This window comes from Pelodiscus sinensis, chromosome 1 (assembly GCF_049634645.1).
Source record: "Pelodiscus sinensis isolate JC-2024 chromosome 1, ASM4963464v1, whole genome shotgun sequence".
NCBI lineage: Eukaryota > Metazoa > Chordata > Testudines > Trionychidae > Pelodiscus > Pelodiscus sinensis.
Window position 1 is genome coordinate 179,229,288 of NC_134711.1, and position 21,001 is coordinate 179,250,288.

Here is a 21,001-nt window from a genome sequence, read left to right on the forward strand (position 1 = left end):
TTATTGATTGAAAAGTCGCTACAGCACAAGCACAGGAAAACATTTGGACTTTTGAATTTACAGCTGCTTACATCAAGTTATTTTGTAAGTACCCACTCTTTATTGTATTAAGAATAGAATTAATAGAGAATTTGTGGGGAATGTTTTCATGTTTAAAGATACAATTCTTTCTACATTTTTCATACAAAAATGTCATACTTCCATTTTCTCATGAAAAAACTTTCAAAATTAAAATTTCCCTATGGGAAAATGTCAACACAGAAAACGTCATTTTAAAATAAAATTTTGTGTTGCAACTGAACTGAAAAGGTTTCATTTTTGTTTTCTGAAACTGAAAAACTGACACAAAAATACCTACCATTTAAAAGCTAATAGCTTGATTACAATGAAAATACATTTGATTTTGCTCACTGTACAGACATTTTAAATGAATTTTTAAAGTTGAAATGACATTAACATATTTGTTTTAATTTTACAAAGTTAATTTGAAACAAATGCTTATTTTTTTCAAATTGCTTTGAAACTTTGTGGGGAAAACCAAAATTCTTCAACTGAAAAATTTCAAATGAAGTTTGAAATTTCTCACAAGAAAACATTCATTTTTCTCATCAGTTCTTATTTTGTAATCTAAAGGACCTCTTTCACCTTAAATAATGTTAAGATGAATTAACAGTCTCTTTGGGATCTGAGCACAATGAAATTTAGATGCACCTCTTAAAAATATAGGAAATTAAATCTAAAGAACTACAGCAAATATTTTTTAAGATAGAAATGAGAATTAAGACAACCAATTGGCTTTCCAAGGGAGCTGAGCTTGTAACTCCACTTAATGCCTTTGGAAATTTCAAATGGTCATATAGTTAAATTAATCTACAATCAGGAAAATAAAAATATAAGGTTCCATAACTGTGCATTTCCCAATATTTTTTCCTATGACATCAAAACTTTGACCTTATATAACACCTTCCATCTGAGAATCCCAAAGATCTTTAGAAACATGTAAAGTTCACCCTAAAAACAGCTCTAGGATGCAGTCAAATCTCTGCTTCATAGTGAATTTAAGTGATTTGCACCCAGAAATCTTGACAAAGAAAGGGAACAAAATCCAAATCTTCTAACTCCTAATATTATGCCTTACTTTTAAAACTATCGTCTAAATGTGCAACTTCATGTTACTATTTGTCATAAAATAAAAAGTGTACATAATCAAATATACCATAGCATATTAATATACAGATAAATTATTGCATGTAGCCACTGAAATGTATGCAGTTAAATATAATGATTCTATCTGTGCAACCCCTTTATGTTGAATCCATGAACACCCTAATTCAGCAGAGCATTTTAGCATAGGCTTAAAATTAAACACGTGCTTAAGCACTTTTCTGAACAGGGATTTACTTAAGCATGTGGTTAGTTATTTTGATGAACTGGGGCCATATTTTTGTGTATTTTTATAAGATGTAAACTAAAGTGTATCTGATAATTTATATTCTTCTAGAAAATGACAGTGCAGTGTAATTGATTAATGCGGCAAAGTAGACAACGGAATCAAAATTATCCAAGCAAAAGTAACATCATCCAAGTGTCTGCTCAACATCATTAGACACTACAATTTAGGGTTCCAGTCAGTACTTATGCCATTTCCTTAATTTGGGCATACCTACATATTCATCAGGAGCATCACTCTCCAGTATGTAGCTACTTCAGAGATACAGAACTATGTTTTAAATAAAGTTTACTCTTTTGTTGATACTTATACTTTCCTTAGTCAAAAAACTATGCAAAACTGTTTTGCTATGTGGATTATTCCCAAGGGAATATTTAAAGAACAAGAAACTAATCATTCTTTATATATGCCTGAAACCGGCAGCCAAATTTTAATTTGAACATTCAAAGACAAAAACTAATTACCTAAAAGTTTTTTGGAATTCAGCAGGAGGCAGCTGCGGAGCTGGCACCAGCACTGGGAAGAAAGCCCATGCATTAGCACTACAATAGTACTGATACTTTCTGGAGAGAAAGTTTTTTTTTTTAAAAGGCTGAACGATAGTTATAAATGCAAATCTAAAAAACAATTCTTTAAAACAGTTAAATGCCTTAAAATTGTAATTGCCAGTTAAGATTGAATTTTTCTCTCTACTGTTCCCTTGGAGCCTACTCCAGGGTAATAATTGAGGTGTAAATAAAATATAACTGCCTGCTGTGCCTAAAATACAAAACCTTCAAATTCCAATGTAAAATAAATGCATTAAATATATATTTGCATTTTATTTGTGTGAATAGTAACTTCACTCAGAAAGCAAGATGTCAAGGGGCAAAGAAAGGGCAGCTTGAACTTAAAAGACTATCAACAAAATGTCATATTTTATGTATGTTTTAGAAGAAATACAGCTTCTCTGAAACACTATGATTTTGCTAACACAACAGACATATTGATTGAGATGGTTAGGACAGAAATGCATTTCACTCATTCAAAAGACTTATCTCCAGAGATAATGATAACGTGGGGTAATATTAAACAGATTAGTAAACAAAACCAAAGCTCTAGATTATCACATTTCAGTACATTAAAATGATACTTTCTGTTGGAGAATCAGATTAGCAGAGGACAGAATTCAATAGAGTATAGCATAGATCATAATGAAAGTTTCATTCTTATGTTACACTGCAGAACTACTCCATAAAGTATTTCAATGTTTGTCCTTGGCCCAGAATTTTAATGAAAGAATTTTTTTTAACGATTCAGCAGTCTTGCTCAAAAGTGAAAAATTTCATATGATGTAAACCAACTTAAAGACATTCTTTTATCAATGGACAATTGAATTTTAAATAAAAATATCCAATACATTTAAAGGTGTATTAATCAAAATGTACCAATCCATGGTTCTCAATGGCTAGACTGAGCATATCAACATTCATAAGTAAGGAAATCACACGTGCTTTTTGCCAATGGTCAGAAAGATAGCTATAACATTATGAATGTTTTTTTCTTAAAATGCAGTATGAGCATCTATTATCCCTCTTCAAATTCTTTTACTCAGTCAGATATCCAATCAAATTTATCATTAGTTAGGTAAAGGAAAACAAACCATCCTGGCACTTAAGCCAAGGTAGTGACATTTCACAGAAGAAAAGGAAAAAACAATTCAGTCATTATGGGCTAAAGCAGAACTGATCAAGACATTAATAGTCCAATACTAGATCAAAGCCTGCAAAGGATAGCATCAGCACTTAACTATAATAAGCGGAATGACTTGCCTTGTTAATAGGTAGCAATTGTCACTGAATGAATTTTAAAGAATCTATGAAAGGTATAAGGGAATACAGCAAGCGAGATGCAATAGAGCAATAAGGCTAACAGCTGCCATACCAAATGCTATGTCACTTCTCTTTTGCTAGAAAGTTGGCTCAGGTTTCCATGTACAACTGCAGGTTACAAGCACATTCAAAATGTGACATCCAGCAGCACTATTTCAATTCTTTCCTAAATATTTAAACAAATCTGTTCAAATTAAGGGAGGTGAGATCATTGCTAATTGGCAACATTACACAAAACCAGGTGGTCAAGCCTTTGCTGAATCTCCCACATCTGCTGGCTGGTACGTGTGCAAACTGCCAAATGTTCCACAGGTTGCTGTGATGGTCCTGCTGCTTGCCTTTAGATAAGCTCTAATTGAACGATATGTTGACAGGAAGCATTACACTCCAAACTAGATCGAATTGCTTTTTCTTTGATGCAAGTTAGGAGAGGAACAATGTTGCTTACCAACAACCATGGTGAAGGAAAACAGAAATAGAATCACATAGAATTACACATCATGGGAGATTGGAGTTTTTCCACCAGTCAGTCAATCCTAGAAAAAACTCCCCGAGACCTGGGCATCTCACTGTTGTTTCCTGGTTCTGAAACAATTTATTGTATAGTAAAGCAGTGATATCAGCAGAACTAGGGCTGATCTGAGGTTTATGACTGGTTTCAAAGCAGGGGGTGCCTTTCCATACTCTCTTTAAATAAAGAAAAACTGCTAAAAACACAGATTTAAAATACGCTTGCCTCAGGACATATGAAATAATTGATTGCAATCTGTCAGGGTGTAATGGCTAAGTGGTTTAGACCCTGATGACAAACCTGATGGCTGTGGATTTCATTCTTATTGAATCAATAAATCTCTCTCTCCGTCTAGTTCACCCAGATGCAAAATGGTACCTGATGCATTGCATTACGATAGCCAGACCATGATGTTGGTCACATCAGTCCCTTGTGTACAACTAGCTAGGAAACAGATGTTCCTTACCTGTGTTGGCCCAATGAGCTAGTGGGTCAGGAAACTTTCATGCGATCTGGCATTTTCCAGACAAGACTAAAATTGTTCTGCTCCTGATGGTTGGAAATATATCTGTGAGCTGTTTTGCTCTGGGTATTTTGGTCATCACTAGTTAAAACATGCTTAGGGATAAGAAAGAGCATGACACATTGAAACTACAGCAGAAAGCATAAATTTTATCACCACAATCCTCAATTTATAGTGCATGCTTTGTTTATTTAGGGTTTGGTCAACTGCCCATTAGCATCAATGGGAGTCAGACCATTTATTTGGTTAGGCTTTGCATCTCCCATTATTGGAAGAGTTTAATTTATGGCTTGAGAAGAAAACCAGCTTCCAGTGATATGAGGTAGGACAAAGAACATCTATAAAACATGAAAAACTTTGTCTCATACTTTTTAATACTAGTGGATCTATTAACAATTATGTCTTCAGCGAGTATGAGGAAGAACTGGATGTGCAATCAGCAGGGAGAGTATATACTACTGGGGGAATTTTGTGCCATGGTGTACGTGCAGAATTCATGTCCCCTGCAGAATCCTCCATCTCCCAAAGACTAACACTTTCTGGCAAGGAGCTGCAGGGCAACCAGCTCTATGCCAGAGTAGCCGGTCACCTATCTGGAGGGTGCTGAGGTACTTTCCACAACATCCTGCCTGTGAGGCTAGGTGAGGAGGCACAGGATATGGAGGGGATAGACAGAGAAGTGCAGTGTTCAGGGGCACATGGGACAGGAGTGAAGCGAGGGCGTGGAGTCAGACACAGATGAGGGAAGGGGGTGGCAGAATGGTGGTACAGGGACATATGAGGACAAGGTGGATGTGCCTCACTAAATGGAAGTGGGTCTATGTGGGGGAGGCTCCCTAACTCCCTAACAAACCTTGTCCTTGTGTCTACGCCCCCAAAAACCTGTTCTATACATCTTCTCTCACACTCAACAACCCTCCAGATTCACTACCAGGTTCCTGCCCAGCAATTACTTTCCTCTTCCTTAGCTCCTCCATTTCCCCTGAATCCCACAAGGTTTCTGCACTGCCTCTGAGGGGTGCAGGAAACACAGGTCTGTACTGTAGTTTAAATGAAATATTGCTCAAAGCTCTGTATTAATATGCCCAGTAAGGAATCTATCAACAAAAATTTCCTGAATCTGTTTTATACATACTTTCAGATAGATATTTTGAAATAAAGTTGCAAAAAAACATGAAACTAGTGTGACTATATCAGATTATTCTGACAACTAAGATAAGGAATGTTAAAATACTGTGCGCAAGAGCTTTAATTTTTTGGCACAGATTTTTCCCCATAAGTATAAATTTCACTGCCCTAGTCCTTTGGACAAGTGATCTAAGTTTTACTTGTAACCAAAATCACTAGTCAGCCACCCATGCCAAAGAAGTCCCACCTACAAAGGTTCTCAAATGTCTTTCTTAGCATGGACCACATCTTAGTAGAAGAAGTCTCTCAGACTTTCCCCCTTCCTATTTGAAATCATGGGGATTAGCTATCCTTCCATGTGTGATATTATAATATTCCTTTGTCAATCCTCAACATGTCCTAGTAAACGTCTCCATTTCTTAATGTATATTCACTTCTTTGGCCAATGTCAGAAGACAGGATACTGAGATAGATGGACTGTGGTCTGACACAGTATGGCCGTTCTTATGTTCTCAATATATTTTACTAGCGGGAAACAAGGAGATGAACTTACACCATGAGAAAATACAGCTCTCTGCAGACCACCAGTTATTGGCCTGCAGACCACTCCATTAGAATTTTGCTTCAGGAGAACAACTCTAGTCTCAGAGCTCAGAAACACCTGACACACAATTTGACGATGAAAATTTAGGAATCGCAATGAAATAATCAGGGGTAGCTATCTACAGCACCAACACTATGCAAAGAATTTGGTACAAATAATAGTCCTATCAAGAGAGTCCTCATATTTAAAGAGATATGAGGATGCTGAAGGTCAGATGGAATGAGGTGCCTCAGGAGAGCTGCACAGGGAATCTGGCTCCAAACCTGATTACACTAGATTTGCCTGCAGCCAAACTCTTGCCTTCATGATGCATCAATTTTATCAATTCTATATGCAATTATCTTTAGGCTGTTAAAACCAGCCCCACTGAATGTCATGCTTTAGCTAGTAAATGTTTATATGTGGCAGTCTACTTTCATATAAAATTCAGTGTGTTTCTTCACCTTTTTCATAGCTTATTTTCACATTAAACATACTAATCGCCTGAAGACTGAACATCTTAAGCTCTTGGAAATTTCAGCTTCGGTAAAAGTCATACTGTAACTAATTTGTTCTCATTTCAACTCATCACAAATCCCATTAAAGTGAAGTGTATCTTTTAAAATATTCATTTACCAGTGAGAATAGGTTGAGTCATCCTTGGGTAGTAAGCGCTCACATACAGTTAAGTAGTTTAAGAATTTAAACTGGGATTTTTACTTTTGTCTCACATGGGCTCTCCAGTGGCTGAACTGCAGACTCAGGAGACCGAGTCAGGATAAACAAGAGCTTTTTCTGCCTAAGAAGAAATCCCTTGCAAATCAATTTTACTCAAACATCAATTAATTTTATCAAAGAACTCGCCTGATACAGGTGCTGTTCTCCCCACCACCAAACACCATAAACATCAGCCAACTGGGCAGAACAACCCTGGGGAAGGGACAGGAAGGTCAGTGTAGGCTTTTGTAAGATACAAAGATCTGGGTCCTTCAATTCCAATAGCAACTGGTAAGGACTACCAAGGGAACCAGGACTGAGATGTACATGTTAGTGCCTCTGTTGCCATTTCATTTGACATTTTGTTTCTGCATGTGTTAAGTTGCAACTCCTTCCATTTTAGCTCCTAGAAACTATGTTTTTTCCTGTCTTTGACCTGTCTCTCACCTCTTAGGAGGCAGAAGATCACCATGAAGACATTTAATAAGTACAATGGTACCAAGGGGATGAGCAATATAGAAAAATAATACCTGCATTATATAATCATTACACCATGAGGAATCATTACACCATAGTTTCAAATCATATAGAAATCTAGGAAAAGCTCCTTTAAAGAATAAATTGTACAAGAGGAAGAGAAAAAATTCTACCATAATTTTGACTGTCAAATTGCCTATGGGCAAGCTAATACTCAAATTTGTTTAAAAATTTGTTTTAATGAAACAATATAGAAGATTATAAAAATGGAGTACTATTTTAAAGTCTATTTTAACCCATTTATGCTATTTGTTACTTTTCCCCCCACAGACAACAATACATTATAATTTTATTTATAATTATGTGTAATCTGTAACCATACACTAAATCAAATATAGGATTAAAAAATTATTATTTGCTTATTATTGAGAAATGCTAGGCATAAAAAAAGCCACAAATCTGAATAAAATAGTTAACCAGAAAATGTTGATGTAAGACAGTATCCTACCTAATAGTGCTTTCTAACACATTTTCCACTTTATATCAACATTCCATTTTCTTTCACAACAAATGTTTCATCAGCATACAACACTGTTTTTTCTCATATAATTTACTACACTATTTATGAAAATAATCTCAATGAAATATGTGGCAATCGCTATCCATGTATCTTAAGATTAGATAGAAAAGGGAAAAACTTGCAAATCATATAAAGGCAAAGCATAATGATGTAGCAACTTAGGATATTTTGCTGTTTGGAACATTTTTAGTAGTAAAGGGCAAATACACACCAGTACGATCTATTCCCCAGACGTCAAATTAAACAAACATTAATTTACCTCTAACAACCTCTTCTACAGATTCTGTAGTTGTGGTGGTTGTGGTAGCAATGCTTGTAGTTCTTTCTGTGGCCTCTTCGTACTGTTCCTCTGCCTCTTCTTCAATCTCATCACCATCATCATCGTCGTCATCCGCATCTTCATCTTCCACATCTGCTACCTCTTCCTCTTCCTCTGGCTGCTCTTCTACTACCTTGTCATCACTGAAAGAACCAATGGATTTTGTTGAATCACCCACATAGCACCTTCTAAGATGAGAAATCTGACAATGGTTTATTCAGAATCTCGTAGAAATGTGACCAAGAGGCCCCCTCGCAAAAAGTAAGCACCAGGACTCTGGAGAGCAATGCAGTGAGACTCAATAAATATTTAAAAAATGAAACAGTAACACGAGATAAGCATGGACTTATTCCGCTCATAGCACAGCAGGATGCCAGTACGGCGTCCCTGTGCATACATTAGAAGGTGGAAAGGCTCTGTATTAACCATACAAGACTTCTTGCACCTGATTAACGTCTTTGGGGGGGAATTGCGTTTTATACTTCTCTTGGAAGTCAGAGTAGGTTTGCACTGCAGTTCTGTAAAATGACTGAGTTATGTTCAAACAGATGAATGAAGTCAATGGCAACAATTACACACCCCAGATCATAATGAGTAATTTGATTATCATCATCAAAAAATGACAGAGGACTGATAACAATCAACTTATTTAAACTCATATACCATTATTTGCGTTCTGTTAGCTCCTATTATGTGCTGGATGCTGTTCAAACACATATGACGACACAGGACAAAAATATAAACCATTAGAATGCAGGGCTCGTACACACAGGAACAATCTGGCAAATTAATCCAAATTATCAAAAGGGTATGAATTTGAAGTGGATTAGTTAAACAACATTAAATCCCAGTGTGGATGCTGTTATTCAGAATTAAAGTGGTTTTTATTCTGTTTAGCTTAATTCACTTTGGTGCTCAGGTGGAACAAAGTTTCTGAATCACAGCCACAACAGATTCTCTTGTTTAAAGCACAAGGTAAGCTAATGTATTTACAACCCTGTAGTGTGTTATGTTCAATCCATTGCCCACATTACATACTATGACCTTCCCACTCTGGAACAACCTACCCATTTAGTAATATGGGAAGAGCAGGGGTGTCCTGACCTCCTGACACCTGTTTGTGGTCTCCAGTTTTGAGAGATTCCCCCCGCCCCATTTCAAACACACACTGACATTTTCCATAAGATTGCTGAAAATAAGGCTTCTATGGTTTCTGACTGTAGAACTCTGAATAAGCATAAACACTAATGGAACAAACAAAGGAAAGCCAATTTAAGAAGGTGCAAGGAAAAGCACTATAAAAACCATTTACTGGAACAAATCCAAGATCTAGCTGTGTTTAGCTATATAAAAGCAATTCACTTTGCCATGTGAATACACAACATTTGGTTATTATATTTGCAGACCCCAAACTCAATTGTGTTTTTTGGTTTAGAATGTCAAACAAATCTGACATCTGAACCTGTTGAAAAAAGTTATTGCTAGGCCAAGGTCATCTAAAAATATTTAGAGTGGTAAAGATATGTTCTGCATCTATCTCTTAAGATCATCAGTGGAAGTAGCACGTTTTTTATTTCTGTAGACACTTCATGAGAATGAAAAATCTACATAGCAGTTATTTGTAGTTGGGAACACAAATATTGAATTCTGTGTGAACAAACAAACAAACAAGGTCTGGCTAGAGACATGTCCAGCTGTTTACCTGAAATTCAATTTCTGGAAAATAATTTTCTACTTCCTTGCATGACAATACACTTACATAGGCCTCATATGAGTGACATGTTCTCCTTTTACTTATATGTTTTGCTGGTTGCAAGCATTTGACTATACCACACGTGTCCTTGGTTTGCTCTTAAATTCCTCTAACCCTCTAGACAACAGTGGATTCTACTGTGTAAGAAGACTATTAGGACCAGGCATTTGCCTAAATGCTCTGATGGCTGGGACAATGGAGCTCCTGCAATTACTCTAAAAACCTGCAATGGTTAATATCCACTGCACTTTTATTACAAGAATATATATTTTTAGAAAGTTTAAGAAGGGTATAGTACTTCTGACAGGACTCTCTCTCAAGGGCACTGTGTCTAAGCACTGTTTTTATACCCCCACACACAGAGATTTTGAAGTGAATCATTCAGAAGAAAACAGAAGTACTGACATGTGGTTACAGCATTTGGCTTTCTCAGATTGAATTTAAAATCTAAATGGCTTATTTTTGTTCTCCACAGTTCCTAGAAACTGCTGGCCTCTCACTGGAAGCACACAGCCATCCCACGGAGATGTCCAATCTCACTGTAAAAACAGTTATTACTTTTTCAACCACTGTTGAAGATGCTGGAAATCCGTATTCAAAGATGACAAGTCAATTTTATTATCAAATATACTGAGAACAGTGTGTTTCATATTCTTTACAGCAATGTGCTTATGAATATGAATATACATAACTGGAAAATGCTATATGCAAAATACTTCTTGTAAGGTATGATTTGAAAAGTTGTAATGTACTAAATATGATTTTCCTATTTGTGGGTATGTATCATTCCTGTATCTGAAGTTAGACACAAGGGCTGTGTCTACACTGGCCACTTATTCCGGAAAATCAGACGCTTTTCCGGAATAGCTTGCCAGCTGTCTACACTGGCCCCTTGAATTTCCGGAAAAGCACTGACGATCTACTGTAAAATCATCAGTGCTTTTCCGGAAAAACTATGCTGCTCCCGTTCCGGCAAAAGTCCTTTTCCGGAAAACTGTTCCGGAAAAGGGCCAGTGTAGACAGCACAGATTTCGTTTCCGCAAAAAAGCCCTGATTGCGAAAATGATGATTGGGGCTTTTTTGTGGAAAAGCGCGTCTACATTGGCACGGACGCTTTTCCGGAAAAGCATCCTGCCAACGTAGACGCGCTTTTTCCGGAAATACTTATAACGGAAAACTGTTCCGTTTTAAGCATTTCCGGAAAATCATGCCAGTGTAGACGTAGCCATGAAGTATAAATCTGTTTTACTAATATAGACATGCTAAGTGAAGGACACTAAGGGCTCATCTAGATTACGCTAGTGTGTCAAACCCCTCCCCCTCTGGTCGAAAAGCCGCTCTTCCTCAAAAAAAAGAGGTTTACACGGCTTTTTGATAAGGGAGGGGTCACCGAAAAAGCTGCATCTAAACTACTTTCACTTTCCAAAGCTCCGCTTTCGAAAATGAGATCTGAAGAAGATATGCAAATTCCCACAGAATTTGCATATCCTCTTTTAACACTCTAGCATAGTCTAAATGAGCCCTAAGGGTATCATGCTCACCTCAAGCTTTATGAAAACTGGCTTATGACTATGCATTACTCAAAGATGCTTTATGCAAAACAGGCCACATACCATATTTTTAAAGTTACAGTATGCTGAATTTGTATATCCTATTTTTGAGCATGCATCATATTATTTGTATGTGAAGTTAGGAATATGAAGTGTGAATCTGGTTTTAATTTTAAAAGTGCTAAATAGGGCCACTGATACTCTAGGAACTCAATGGCTCAGAACTCAACCCAAGGATCTGGGAACCGTTTTCTTTTCTTCAGCTGGCTTATGAAATTGCCTCTCCGCCCTATGAGGAAGAAACCTGGAAACAATGAACTGTAGGGAAAGGGTGAAGGCAAAGCTCCTGGGCCCAGGTCAGAAAAAGATCAAGTCTGGTCTAGCATAAGAATAACCTGCTAGGATAAGAATTTTCATGTAACAAGTTTCTTACTGTATTAGAATTAGATAATGTCTTTTGTTTTTAACTTGGTAACTTACTTTGATCTGTTTTCACTTGCAATAACTTAAATCCTATTTTTTAAACTTAATAAAACACTTTTGTTTATTATCAAGCCTAGTGTAAATAATTGTTACCTAGGGGGAAGCAACCACTGTGCATCTTTCTTTCATTGATAAAGGGAGCAGATATCTTAATAAGCCTTTTCTGTGTAAAGCCTTTAAACGGGGTAAGACAGATTTATTTGCAGTTCTGGTCTCTTTTGGGGACTGGGTTCCTGGTGCTACCAGCGGCCTTATAGCTGAGTCCTCCCAGAGCTGAGCTGGTTCAGCATGTGTGTTGCTCTGCAGGGGGAAGGTAATCCCCACTATGTGTTGGCTAGGGGAGACCAGAGCTTCTGGCCCAGCAAGACAGGGTGAAGGGGAGCCCTAGAGGGCAGGAAGGCAGACATCAATGGTTTGATAAGCACATCTGGAGAGACCCCTGAGGGGACTTCTGTGATCCACCCATCATAAAGGGTATTTCAGAAAAGTGACGGCTCATTGATAAGGACAATGATCTGTAAATGGGTTTTGCTTTTCCTATGAGCAAGCCCATAGGAGGAGCTGAGAGTCCCCACAAGAATGTGTGTTTAGGTCACCTGATATGGATAGCAATCATCCATTTATTATTTTTCCACATGGAGGGAGAGAAGAGGCTTGCCAGCAAACAAAGCCTTCCTGCAGTCTACATAACTTATTTAAGAGGGAAGCCCTTGGAGGTGAGGTGGCCAGTCCTGATAACACCCATTTACCATCTAACACGTCTACTGGAAACATCTGAAGGACTGGGACCAGATTGAAGGCATTCCAGTCTGTGAAAGAGGATAATTAGAACAACTGTTAGGGTAAGGTATTACATTGGATGGATTACTTAATGTATTAAATGTAGATGCAGTAGTGTTGTTGTTTTTAATTTTCCTTAGTAACTTACTTTGTTCTGTATGCTATCACTTATGACCACTTAAATCCTACTTTTTATATATAACAAAATCACTTACGTTTATTAATAAACCCAGTGTAAATCACTGTTACCTGAGAGTGAGGGAAGGCATCTGTGCATTTCTCTCTTTGCATAAGAAAGAGGGAAAACAACATTAGCTTACTATGTATACAAATGTATACAGAGTAAGATGGATTTATTCTGGGGTTCAGATCTCTTTGGGGCTGTGGACCTGGGTACTGAAATGAGTCCCTTTAACTGAGCCTTCCCAGCGCTAGCTGAGTGTTAGTGCTGCAGCAGGGTGGAGGGTTTGGCTCAGCAAGACAGAGTAAAGAGGGCACTCACAGGGCAGGAAGGTTGGCTTGGTGATATTTCAGCACATTAAATGACAGTCACAAGGGGATCTCAGGGATCTCTGTGACCAAACCCATCGCATACTTTCCTCAGATTACAGAAAGCCAAGAACTGGGAGTTGAAAAACCTAAATTTGTATGTTAATTTTGCTTATGGAGGATATATCTAAAAAGGAACTAAAAGTAACACTGAATATCTGAGTATACTCAGACTTGGGCTAAGTCTGCATATAACACAAGAACATAAACTGCATAGTATGAATATGCAACTATGTCTTGCGACATGTTAAGCATATACTATAGATAATAATTAAAATAGTAACAGCACTGTTATATTAGGATTTAAAGGTAACATTGTTTCATGTATGCCTCAGATTCAACTGTGATAGCAGCACTGAATATATTACTGCCCCAGTACTAAGGGAGCATCCCCTCCACCCAGTAATGAAACTCCCAGAAATGCCAAGAAATAATAGCATCATAGTCTTTTACCACAAACCTGGAGTCCTATCACTTACACAGAGGTTGTCAACCTTTTTTGGACTCATGTCCCATCTGAGATTAAAAACAAAAAAACACAACAAAAAACTTGGAGCAGGGAGAAACCATGTCTCCTAGTTGGGAACTGATGAATTAGGCTATAGAGGCAGAGTTTGTTCAGGTGCTATGCCAAACAGGTCAACACCTTGAGCTTTGGTATTTCAGTATGTATTTTTATTCACAGATGTGGACTTTGAACTAAATTTTGGTGCTTTCATCAGAGATGAGACTGCAGCATACGCTTGGTAATGCCAACACCAAGTGCTGCTATTATAATGATGCTATGACAAATGAGGTATGTGGTCTTAACAGTTTCACTCCCAAGACAGCTCAAATGTTTTTATTGTTTTTCTGCGAAAAAAAAACAACAGGGAAACAACCCTGGATAAATGAATTTTTGTTTAAAAAAAAAATCATGCTTGGTTTTATTGGATTGGCTTAACTGGCACTTAGTAGTACTGTATTGATAATTTCATATCACCCGTGTGATAGGCATCATAGGGTACACGTCTACACTTGCTCCCTAGTTTGAGCTAGGGATGCAAATGTAGCCAACTGAAATTGCTAACGAAGAGGGGATTTAAATATCTCGTGTTTCATTAGCATAATCTCACCCGCGTATTATTTCGTTCAACAGCTGATTCGAACCAGGAAGTGTGCTACAGGACACGTTAGTTTGAATCAGACCACTTGGTTCGAACTAATGTTACTTCTCAAAAAATGAGGAGTAATGTTCGTTCGAACCAAGGGGTTTGATTCGAACTAACGCATCCTGGAGCACACTTCCTGGTTCGAATCAGCTGGCGAGCGGAATAGCGCGCAGGCAAGATTATGCTAATGAAGTGCGGGATATTTAAATCCCCGCTTCATTAGCGATTTCGGTCGGCTACATTTGCATCCCTAGCTCAAACTAGGGAGCAAGTGCAGACGTACCCTCATAGCACAAGACCTACAATCTGTGCTGAGGAATTACCGATGTTAAGACCCAATTCTGCAACTTCTTCCATGTGTGGCAGATTCCTGAATCCACCCCGAGCCTCACTGACTTCAATGGGCTCTGTCAGTGCACAGGGATTCCACCCATGCAGGAAGCAGATCAGCCATGGTTAATTTCTGATGATGGAATAGCTCAATAACAATAGGATGAGATCAGGTGTAACGACAAGTTGGATTATAGTGAAAGTTACGTAGTCGCTTGAAAATGGGGCAGCACAACATAGTTTTAAAAAGTGTGTGCATGTTTATGTGTGTATCTGTTTCTGACAATATCACAGTAAACATGAGTGATTATGAGAGGTCTGAATAAGTGAACTATGACTAGCTCTCAAATGAATGAGGTTAAATTCCAACTTTATGGACTACAACTTATTCAGTGCACAACTTATATTGCCAGCTTCTTTATCTTAGTCATGGTAAATATTCCTATTTCTCTGATATTACATCCTAAAATTGGCATCAGAGTTTCCCACTATTCTAATATATCCATCACCTTAGTTCAACTTACATCATGAACGAAAGTATTTACAGAAGGCAGTGGAGAGAAACATATTTGTACCTAAAAAATAATGAATACAGGCAGTCCCCGGGTTACATGGATCCGACTTACATCGGATCCCTACTTACAAACGGGGTGAGGCAACCCCGCACTAGCTGCTTCCCCCCAGCAGACCAGGGAGACGCGAAGCTAGCGCCCCACCTCCCTGCCCCCCAGCAGACCAGGGAGATGCAGAGCGGCTTTTCTCAGCAGACACCTCAGCTTGAGAATAAAGGACTGAGGGAAGTGAGGTGTGGCAGAATAAAACCGAGCTCTGGAGAAATGTTTGGCTAGAGTTTCCCCTACAATATGTACCAGTTCCGACTTACATACAAATTCAACTTAAGAGCAAACCTACAGTCCCTATCTTGTACGTAACCCGGGGACTGCCTGTAGTCTGGAAGTACTTTAAAGACTAACAAAATATGTAGTTGGTATCATGAGCTTTCTTGGGCACAGCCCACTCGTCTGAAGAAGTGGTCTGTGCCCATGAAAGCTCATGGTACCATCTACATGTTTTGTTTATCTTTAAAGTGCTACCAGACTATTTGTTGTTAAGTTTGTCCTGTACAGACTAATTTGGCTACCCCCTGAAATATTTGTACTTATCAGATCTCTATGTTTTATTTAACATTAGAGGGCGGCACCCCCTGCTCACTACACTCGCCAACCCACCTCTTTCTGGGGGTAGGCAGCCCTGATTCTCTCCGATCCAGCCTCTGGGCAGTACAGACCCTGCCAGCTCCACTCTCCCCACATCTGCTAGGGGTGCTGTGCCTTGCCAGCCACAGCTCTCTCCCTTCAGCTGCTGCTGGGTTGGGGCGAGGAGGGAGAGGAGAGGGAGCCACTTCAAGGCCTCACTAGCCCTGGCTCTCTTCCCCCAGCTGCCAGGGGTGGCCAGGCCAAGACCGGGCCAGCCCCGGCTCAGGCAGCCTTCGCTCTCCTTGCACCCCTTGCTGCTGGGCAGAGCCAAGGCCACACTAGCCTCGGCTCCAAGGCCAAAGCTATGCCAGCTATCCCCAGCCACCGGGGAGGGGAGAGAGTCTACTCCCATGCTCTCTCCCTGGCCATTGGGGTCGGTGGGGGATCGCTCCAAGGCTTCGCCAGGCCCCACGCTCTCCCCCCGCCTGCTGAGCATTGGGGGGGGTGGGGGGGCGGAAGGGGGAGGCTATGGCGCAGCAGCTGAGCACTGGGGAAAGGGGAGGGAAGGAGGCGGCAGATGGGAGGCAAGAGTGAGTGATGACTGCACTCTGTTGTCCCACAGGAAATTTTTTTTTTTTTTTTTTTTTTTTTTGAGAGAGAGAGATATGAAGCATACTTCATGATGTTTTTGCATTTTACTGCTTTGCTGACTCAGTCTTGTTGCTTTTGGAACCCTCATCCTTCAACATCTGTTTCTGTGTACTCCCTTGATATTATCTCAGCCAGGTTTTCAGTAGCACCACAGACTACAACAGCTAGTTTACAAGATATTGTTGACATTTTGACTTAACATACTACTGATGGTGATGACAGGATTTTCAGAGGCAGTTCAAGACATTACTTGATCTACTGGCAAGTTCACATATTTGTGAAGCCTTATATCATTATCTAAATTTTACAGTGAAGCAGAAAGCAACAGGGATAAATGGCTAGATATGAATATGTTTTTGAAAATACCTACAATGTTCACAAAATCAACAGTAATGTCTCACATTCTCATGTCAACAAATAAGTTGCAGTAATTAGGGATAGTAATTTGGATTAACAACACACATGGGAGCTTAACTGCAGCCGTGACCTGTTTCAAACTCCTTACACCAGGAATATTAAAAATCATTTTCTCACCATGGAAACATTTCTGTTCAGAAGCACCACAGAAGTAAACTGGATCTTAATGTGAATCATCTCTCCCCCACTTACTGTACTGTTAAACAGGATATGATTAAGAGGTACTACAGTAATAGGACTAATTCTCATGGAAATAGAAACCATTTCAGGCAAATCCATGAGATAAGCAATTCTATTTGTATCTCTGTTTTAAATAAAAACACATTTTAGGTCTAATGGACTAATCTCTGCCCTCAAACATGAAGATGTGTAAGTCCCACAAATGTGCATCTTTGAAAGTTTCCAAAGGCAGAATTTATTTTAACCCACAGATATATACTGACTTTCAGCATGTTTTTTTTTAAATCCACCACTTTGCTAGGATCTAAAACAAACTCTCACTTTAGTTGATATTTTTATTTATGCCTCAGCAGTTGTGGCAAATTCTGCTTCAAGAGGTTTCTATTTCTGCCACAAAGATTTTCAGGGTAATATTTGGCAAAAAGTTTAAATCAAGAATTAACATTTAAAGTTACTGTTTTAAACTCACAAAGAGGTTACAGTTTAGTCACAATTCTGTCAGATACCAAATTTAGCAAGATGTTTAACTGGATAAAAAAAAATGGTTTAAACAAGGTATTTTAAAATGTGAAAAGCAATGAGCCCATAAGAATTCCATTGTGTGAACCAATAAGAATCAACTTGATTTGGGGGGGGGAAGCAAAAAGTACAAATATAAAATATGATTAAAAAGAAAATGTTTAAATCAAGATTTCTGCTTGATTTAAAAATGATTACGATTAGTGATTTAAATCACTGCCCAACTTTATACTGCAAAAGTTCAAGACAAAAAATCACATCAAATACTTTTGTATACACCCCACATAAAATCCCATCAGTTCTGCAATGTTCTGGAGTACACTGAGTGTAAGCATGAAAAAAAATCAGATGAGCTGGTCCATTCCACTGGGATGAAGTGGGTTTTACCCATGAATGTTCATGATCCTATATATGTGTTAGTCTCTAAGGTGCCACAAGACTGTTCATTGTTTTCAAAGTTACAGACTAACACCACTAAAGCTCTGAGCCTTTTTACAATAATTGAGAGTAATACTACAGCCAGCCAGTAGAGGGAGATGGGGCACAGTTTTTGTCAGTGGGTTCCACAGATGCTATTTGCTAGCAGAACAATGTTGAGACTCAGGAACCTTTATTCTCTAACTGTTCTCTGATGGTTTCACAAGCCTGAACCCTTCTGCTTCCATTCAGTCTCTCTCTGTTCCAGTCTCTCCACACTCTCTGGTTCTAGTTTTTCCACTCAGCCCGTGGCCCACAGTGCGGTCTGGGTTTACATGGGGCTCAACACACAGCCCAGGGGTAGGATCCTTTGAACATGGCCCCCACTGGGAACACGCTTCACAACAGCAAGCAGTTTCCCAGGCAGAGTGGGGGCATTGAAAGACACAAGTGGATGGGCTGGCTGGAACAGACTTGTACAGAGTGTTGGCGTTTCTAGTTCCTAGGGAGGAGGTGCCAAGAGCGCCAGGGCATTGTGGTAAGTACTGGCTGCTTAGCCTTGTGGGCAGAGCCTGAGAGGTGCTGACTGGCTCGCACTGGCCACATTTGGGTCTGGTGCCACAGCTTACGGCTTAATATTTGTATTCATGCCCATCAGTGTGAAAGAAGCTATTTGCATATATATTTGCATGTACAGGCAGTCCCCGACTTACGTCGGATCCGCACTTACGTCGGATCCGCACTTACGAATGGGGCTTTCTCGCCCCGGAGGTCGAGGTAGCGGATTGCTACCTGCGAGCTCCGGGGCGAGAAAGCCCCGTTCGTAAGCTGCTCCGGTGCCCCTGGTCTGCTGGAGACCGTCTCCAGCAGACCAGGGGCACCGGGCGGGTTCCCGCGCTTCTGAGGCTTTGCCAGAGCAAAGCCTCAGAAGCGCGGGAACCGCTGCTGCTGCCGCTTGAGACCCAGTGCCTGTGGTCTGCTGGGGACGGTCCCCAGCAGACCATAGGCACCGGGACTGAAGCCGCAGCCGCGGGGGGGAGAGGGGTCCCCCGCCTCTGAGACTTTGCCAGAGCAAAGCCTCAGAGGCGCTGCACCCCGCTGCCGCTGCTGCTCTGCTCCCCGTGTCCCTGGTCTGCTGGGGGGGGGGGCGCGGATAGTGTGCCCCCCCCCCCCCAGCAGACCAGGCTTTTGTTTTGGACCCTGGAGCAGAGCAGCTGGGGCGCTGCGGATTGGTCCTGCAGCACCCGCTCTGGGCACTACTGGACCAACCCTGCAGCACCCCAGTTGCTCTGCCCCAGGTCCTGATTCAGCCGCTGCTGGTCAGTTTCAGCAGTGGCTGAATCAGGACGCCTGGGGCAGAGCAGCTGGGGTGCTGCTGGGTTGGTCCAGTAGCGCCGAGGGGTGCTACTGGAGCAACCCAGCAGCACCCCAGCCGCTCTGCCCCAGGCGTCCCCAAGTCAGCCGCTGCTGAAACTGACCAGGGCTGACTACAGGAAGCCCGAGGCAGAGTTGCTCTGCCCCAGGCTTCCTGGAATCAGCGCTCATCAGTTTCAGCAGCAGCTGACTTGGGGACGCTTGGGGTTCTTAAGTTGAATCTGTATGTAAGTCAGAACTGGCGGTCAGTTTCAGCAGCGGCTGAATCTGGACGCCAGTTCCGACTTACATACAGATTCAACTTAAGAACAAACCTACAGTCCCTATCTTGTACGTATCCCGGGGACTGCCTGTATATGCAACTACACTTAAGTTGCGGCCCCTGGCATGTGCTGTGAGTATCATTGTGGCCCCCAGGGCTTCCAAAGTTGTGTAGAACTGCACTAGACCATCCTTATCTCTCATCCCAATCATCTACTAATGACTCCTAGGAAAAGTACACTTTAGAACTCTTAGCTACTCACTCTTGTCCCATTTTCTATGGCCTCTTGTCCCAGCCTATTCTACAGGCTCTCTCTCTCTGAACTTCAGTCAAGATGTTGCTTTTCCTTCTCCTCCTCTTGGCTGCCTGGATGCCAGTAAGGGGTCAGTCGGGAGCACAGAAAAGGCAGTCTCTTTTCTGTGTCCCATCCCTGGTGCAAAGGGTCCGACAGAATCGATTTCATGGAAAGCCCTGTTCAGCGTCTGCACCTCTGGGTTGGAGCATGTTCATTGTGGACAGGTTCCTTCTGAGAATCTAGCTCCATATTCTAACAAGTCTTTCCTAAGCATTCGTGACCTGAGGCATTTCAAAGGCTTGCAAACAGAGCCTTGTGCGTATACAAATTTATACCCACGGATGTGGAGATCTTTGCATATACATCAGTATCCAAGGAACCGCAGGGCTCTCCCAGGAACTGCAGCGGTGAAAGGAGAAGAATGTGGGGCCGCCACTTCCAGGAGCTCAGCACCCTGCACCAGCAGGTCCTCATCATGGCTTTACTACCCTTGCTCTATCCCTATTTCTTCCACACAGCTGTCTGCATCTCCCTACCAGGGTGTCCTGGGGAGCCCAATGTCTGCCTCAGGGGGCAGGGCTGGGGGTGGTACAGCCACACTACAGGAGCTGCCGGTGCAAGGTGCTAGCTCCTGGGAGCAGCAGCGAAAGGGGAAAAAATTAGAGCTTCTGCAGTTCTGCAGATAATGATTTATAGCCACAGATACAAATTTATATCTGCACAGGGCTCTACTTGAAAACTAGCCAAATCAGGGCAGTTTTTCCATGTCAAAGGCACATCTCCAATCCCAGGGAAACCTCATGGCCATACTCCATGTCTCTGCTCCCGAGCACAGATGGGCTAAAGCTTTTCAACCAAATGGTTTAAAAAAAAATTAACATGGGCAAAACTAATTTTCCCCTAACCCTGTTCTGCAAAACATCTGAACTGTTCTT

At 40.6% G+C, this 21,001-nt stretch overlaps 1 protein-coding gene across 5 annotated transcripts in view; it reads right to left on the reverse strand.

Annotated features, from left to right (window-relative positions):
• Positions 1 to 21,001, reverse strand: part of APP (amyloid beta precursor protein) — a 312,106-nt gene that overhangs the window by 123,274 nt on the left and 167,831 nt on the right. For all 5 annotated transcript variants that reach the window (XM_075910226.1, XM_075910216.1, XM_075910208.1 and 2 more), the window contains exon 6: positions 8,100 to 8,302. In XM_075910226.1, coding sequence (XP_075766341.1) covers positions 8,100 to 8,302 — 203 coding nt within the window. The remainder of the gene's footprint in view (positions 1 to 8,099; positions 8,303 to 21,001) is intronic.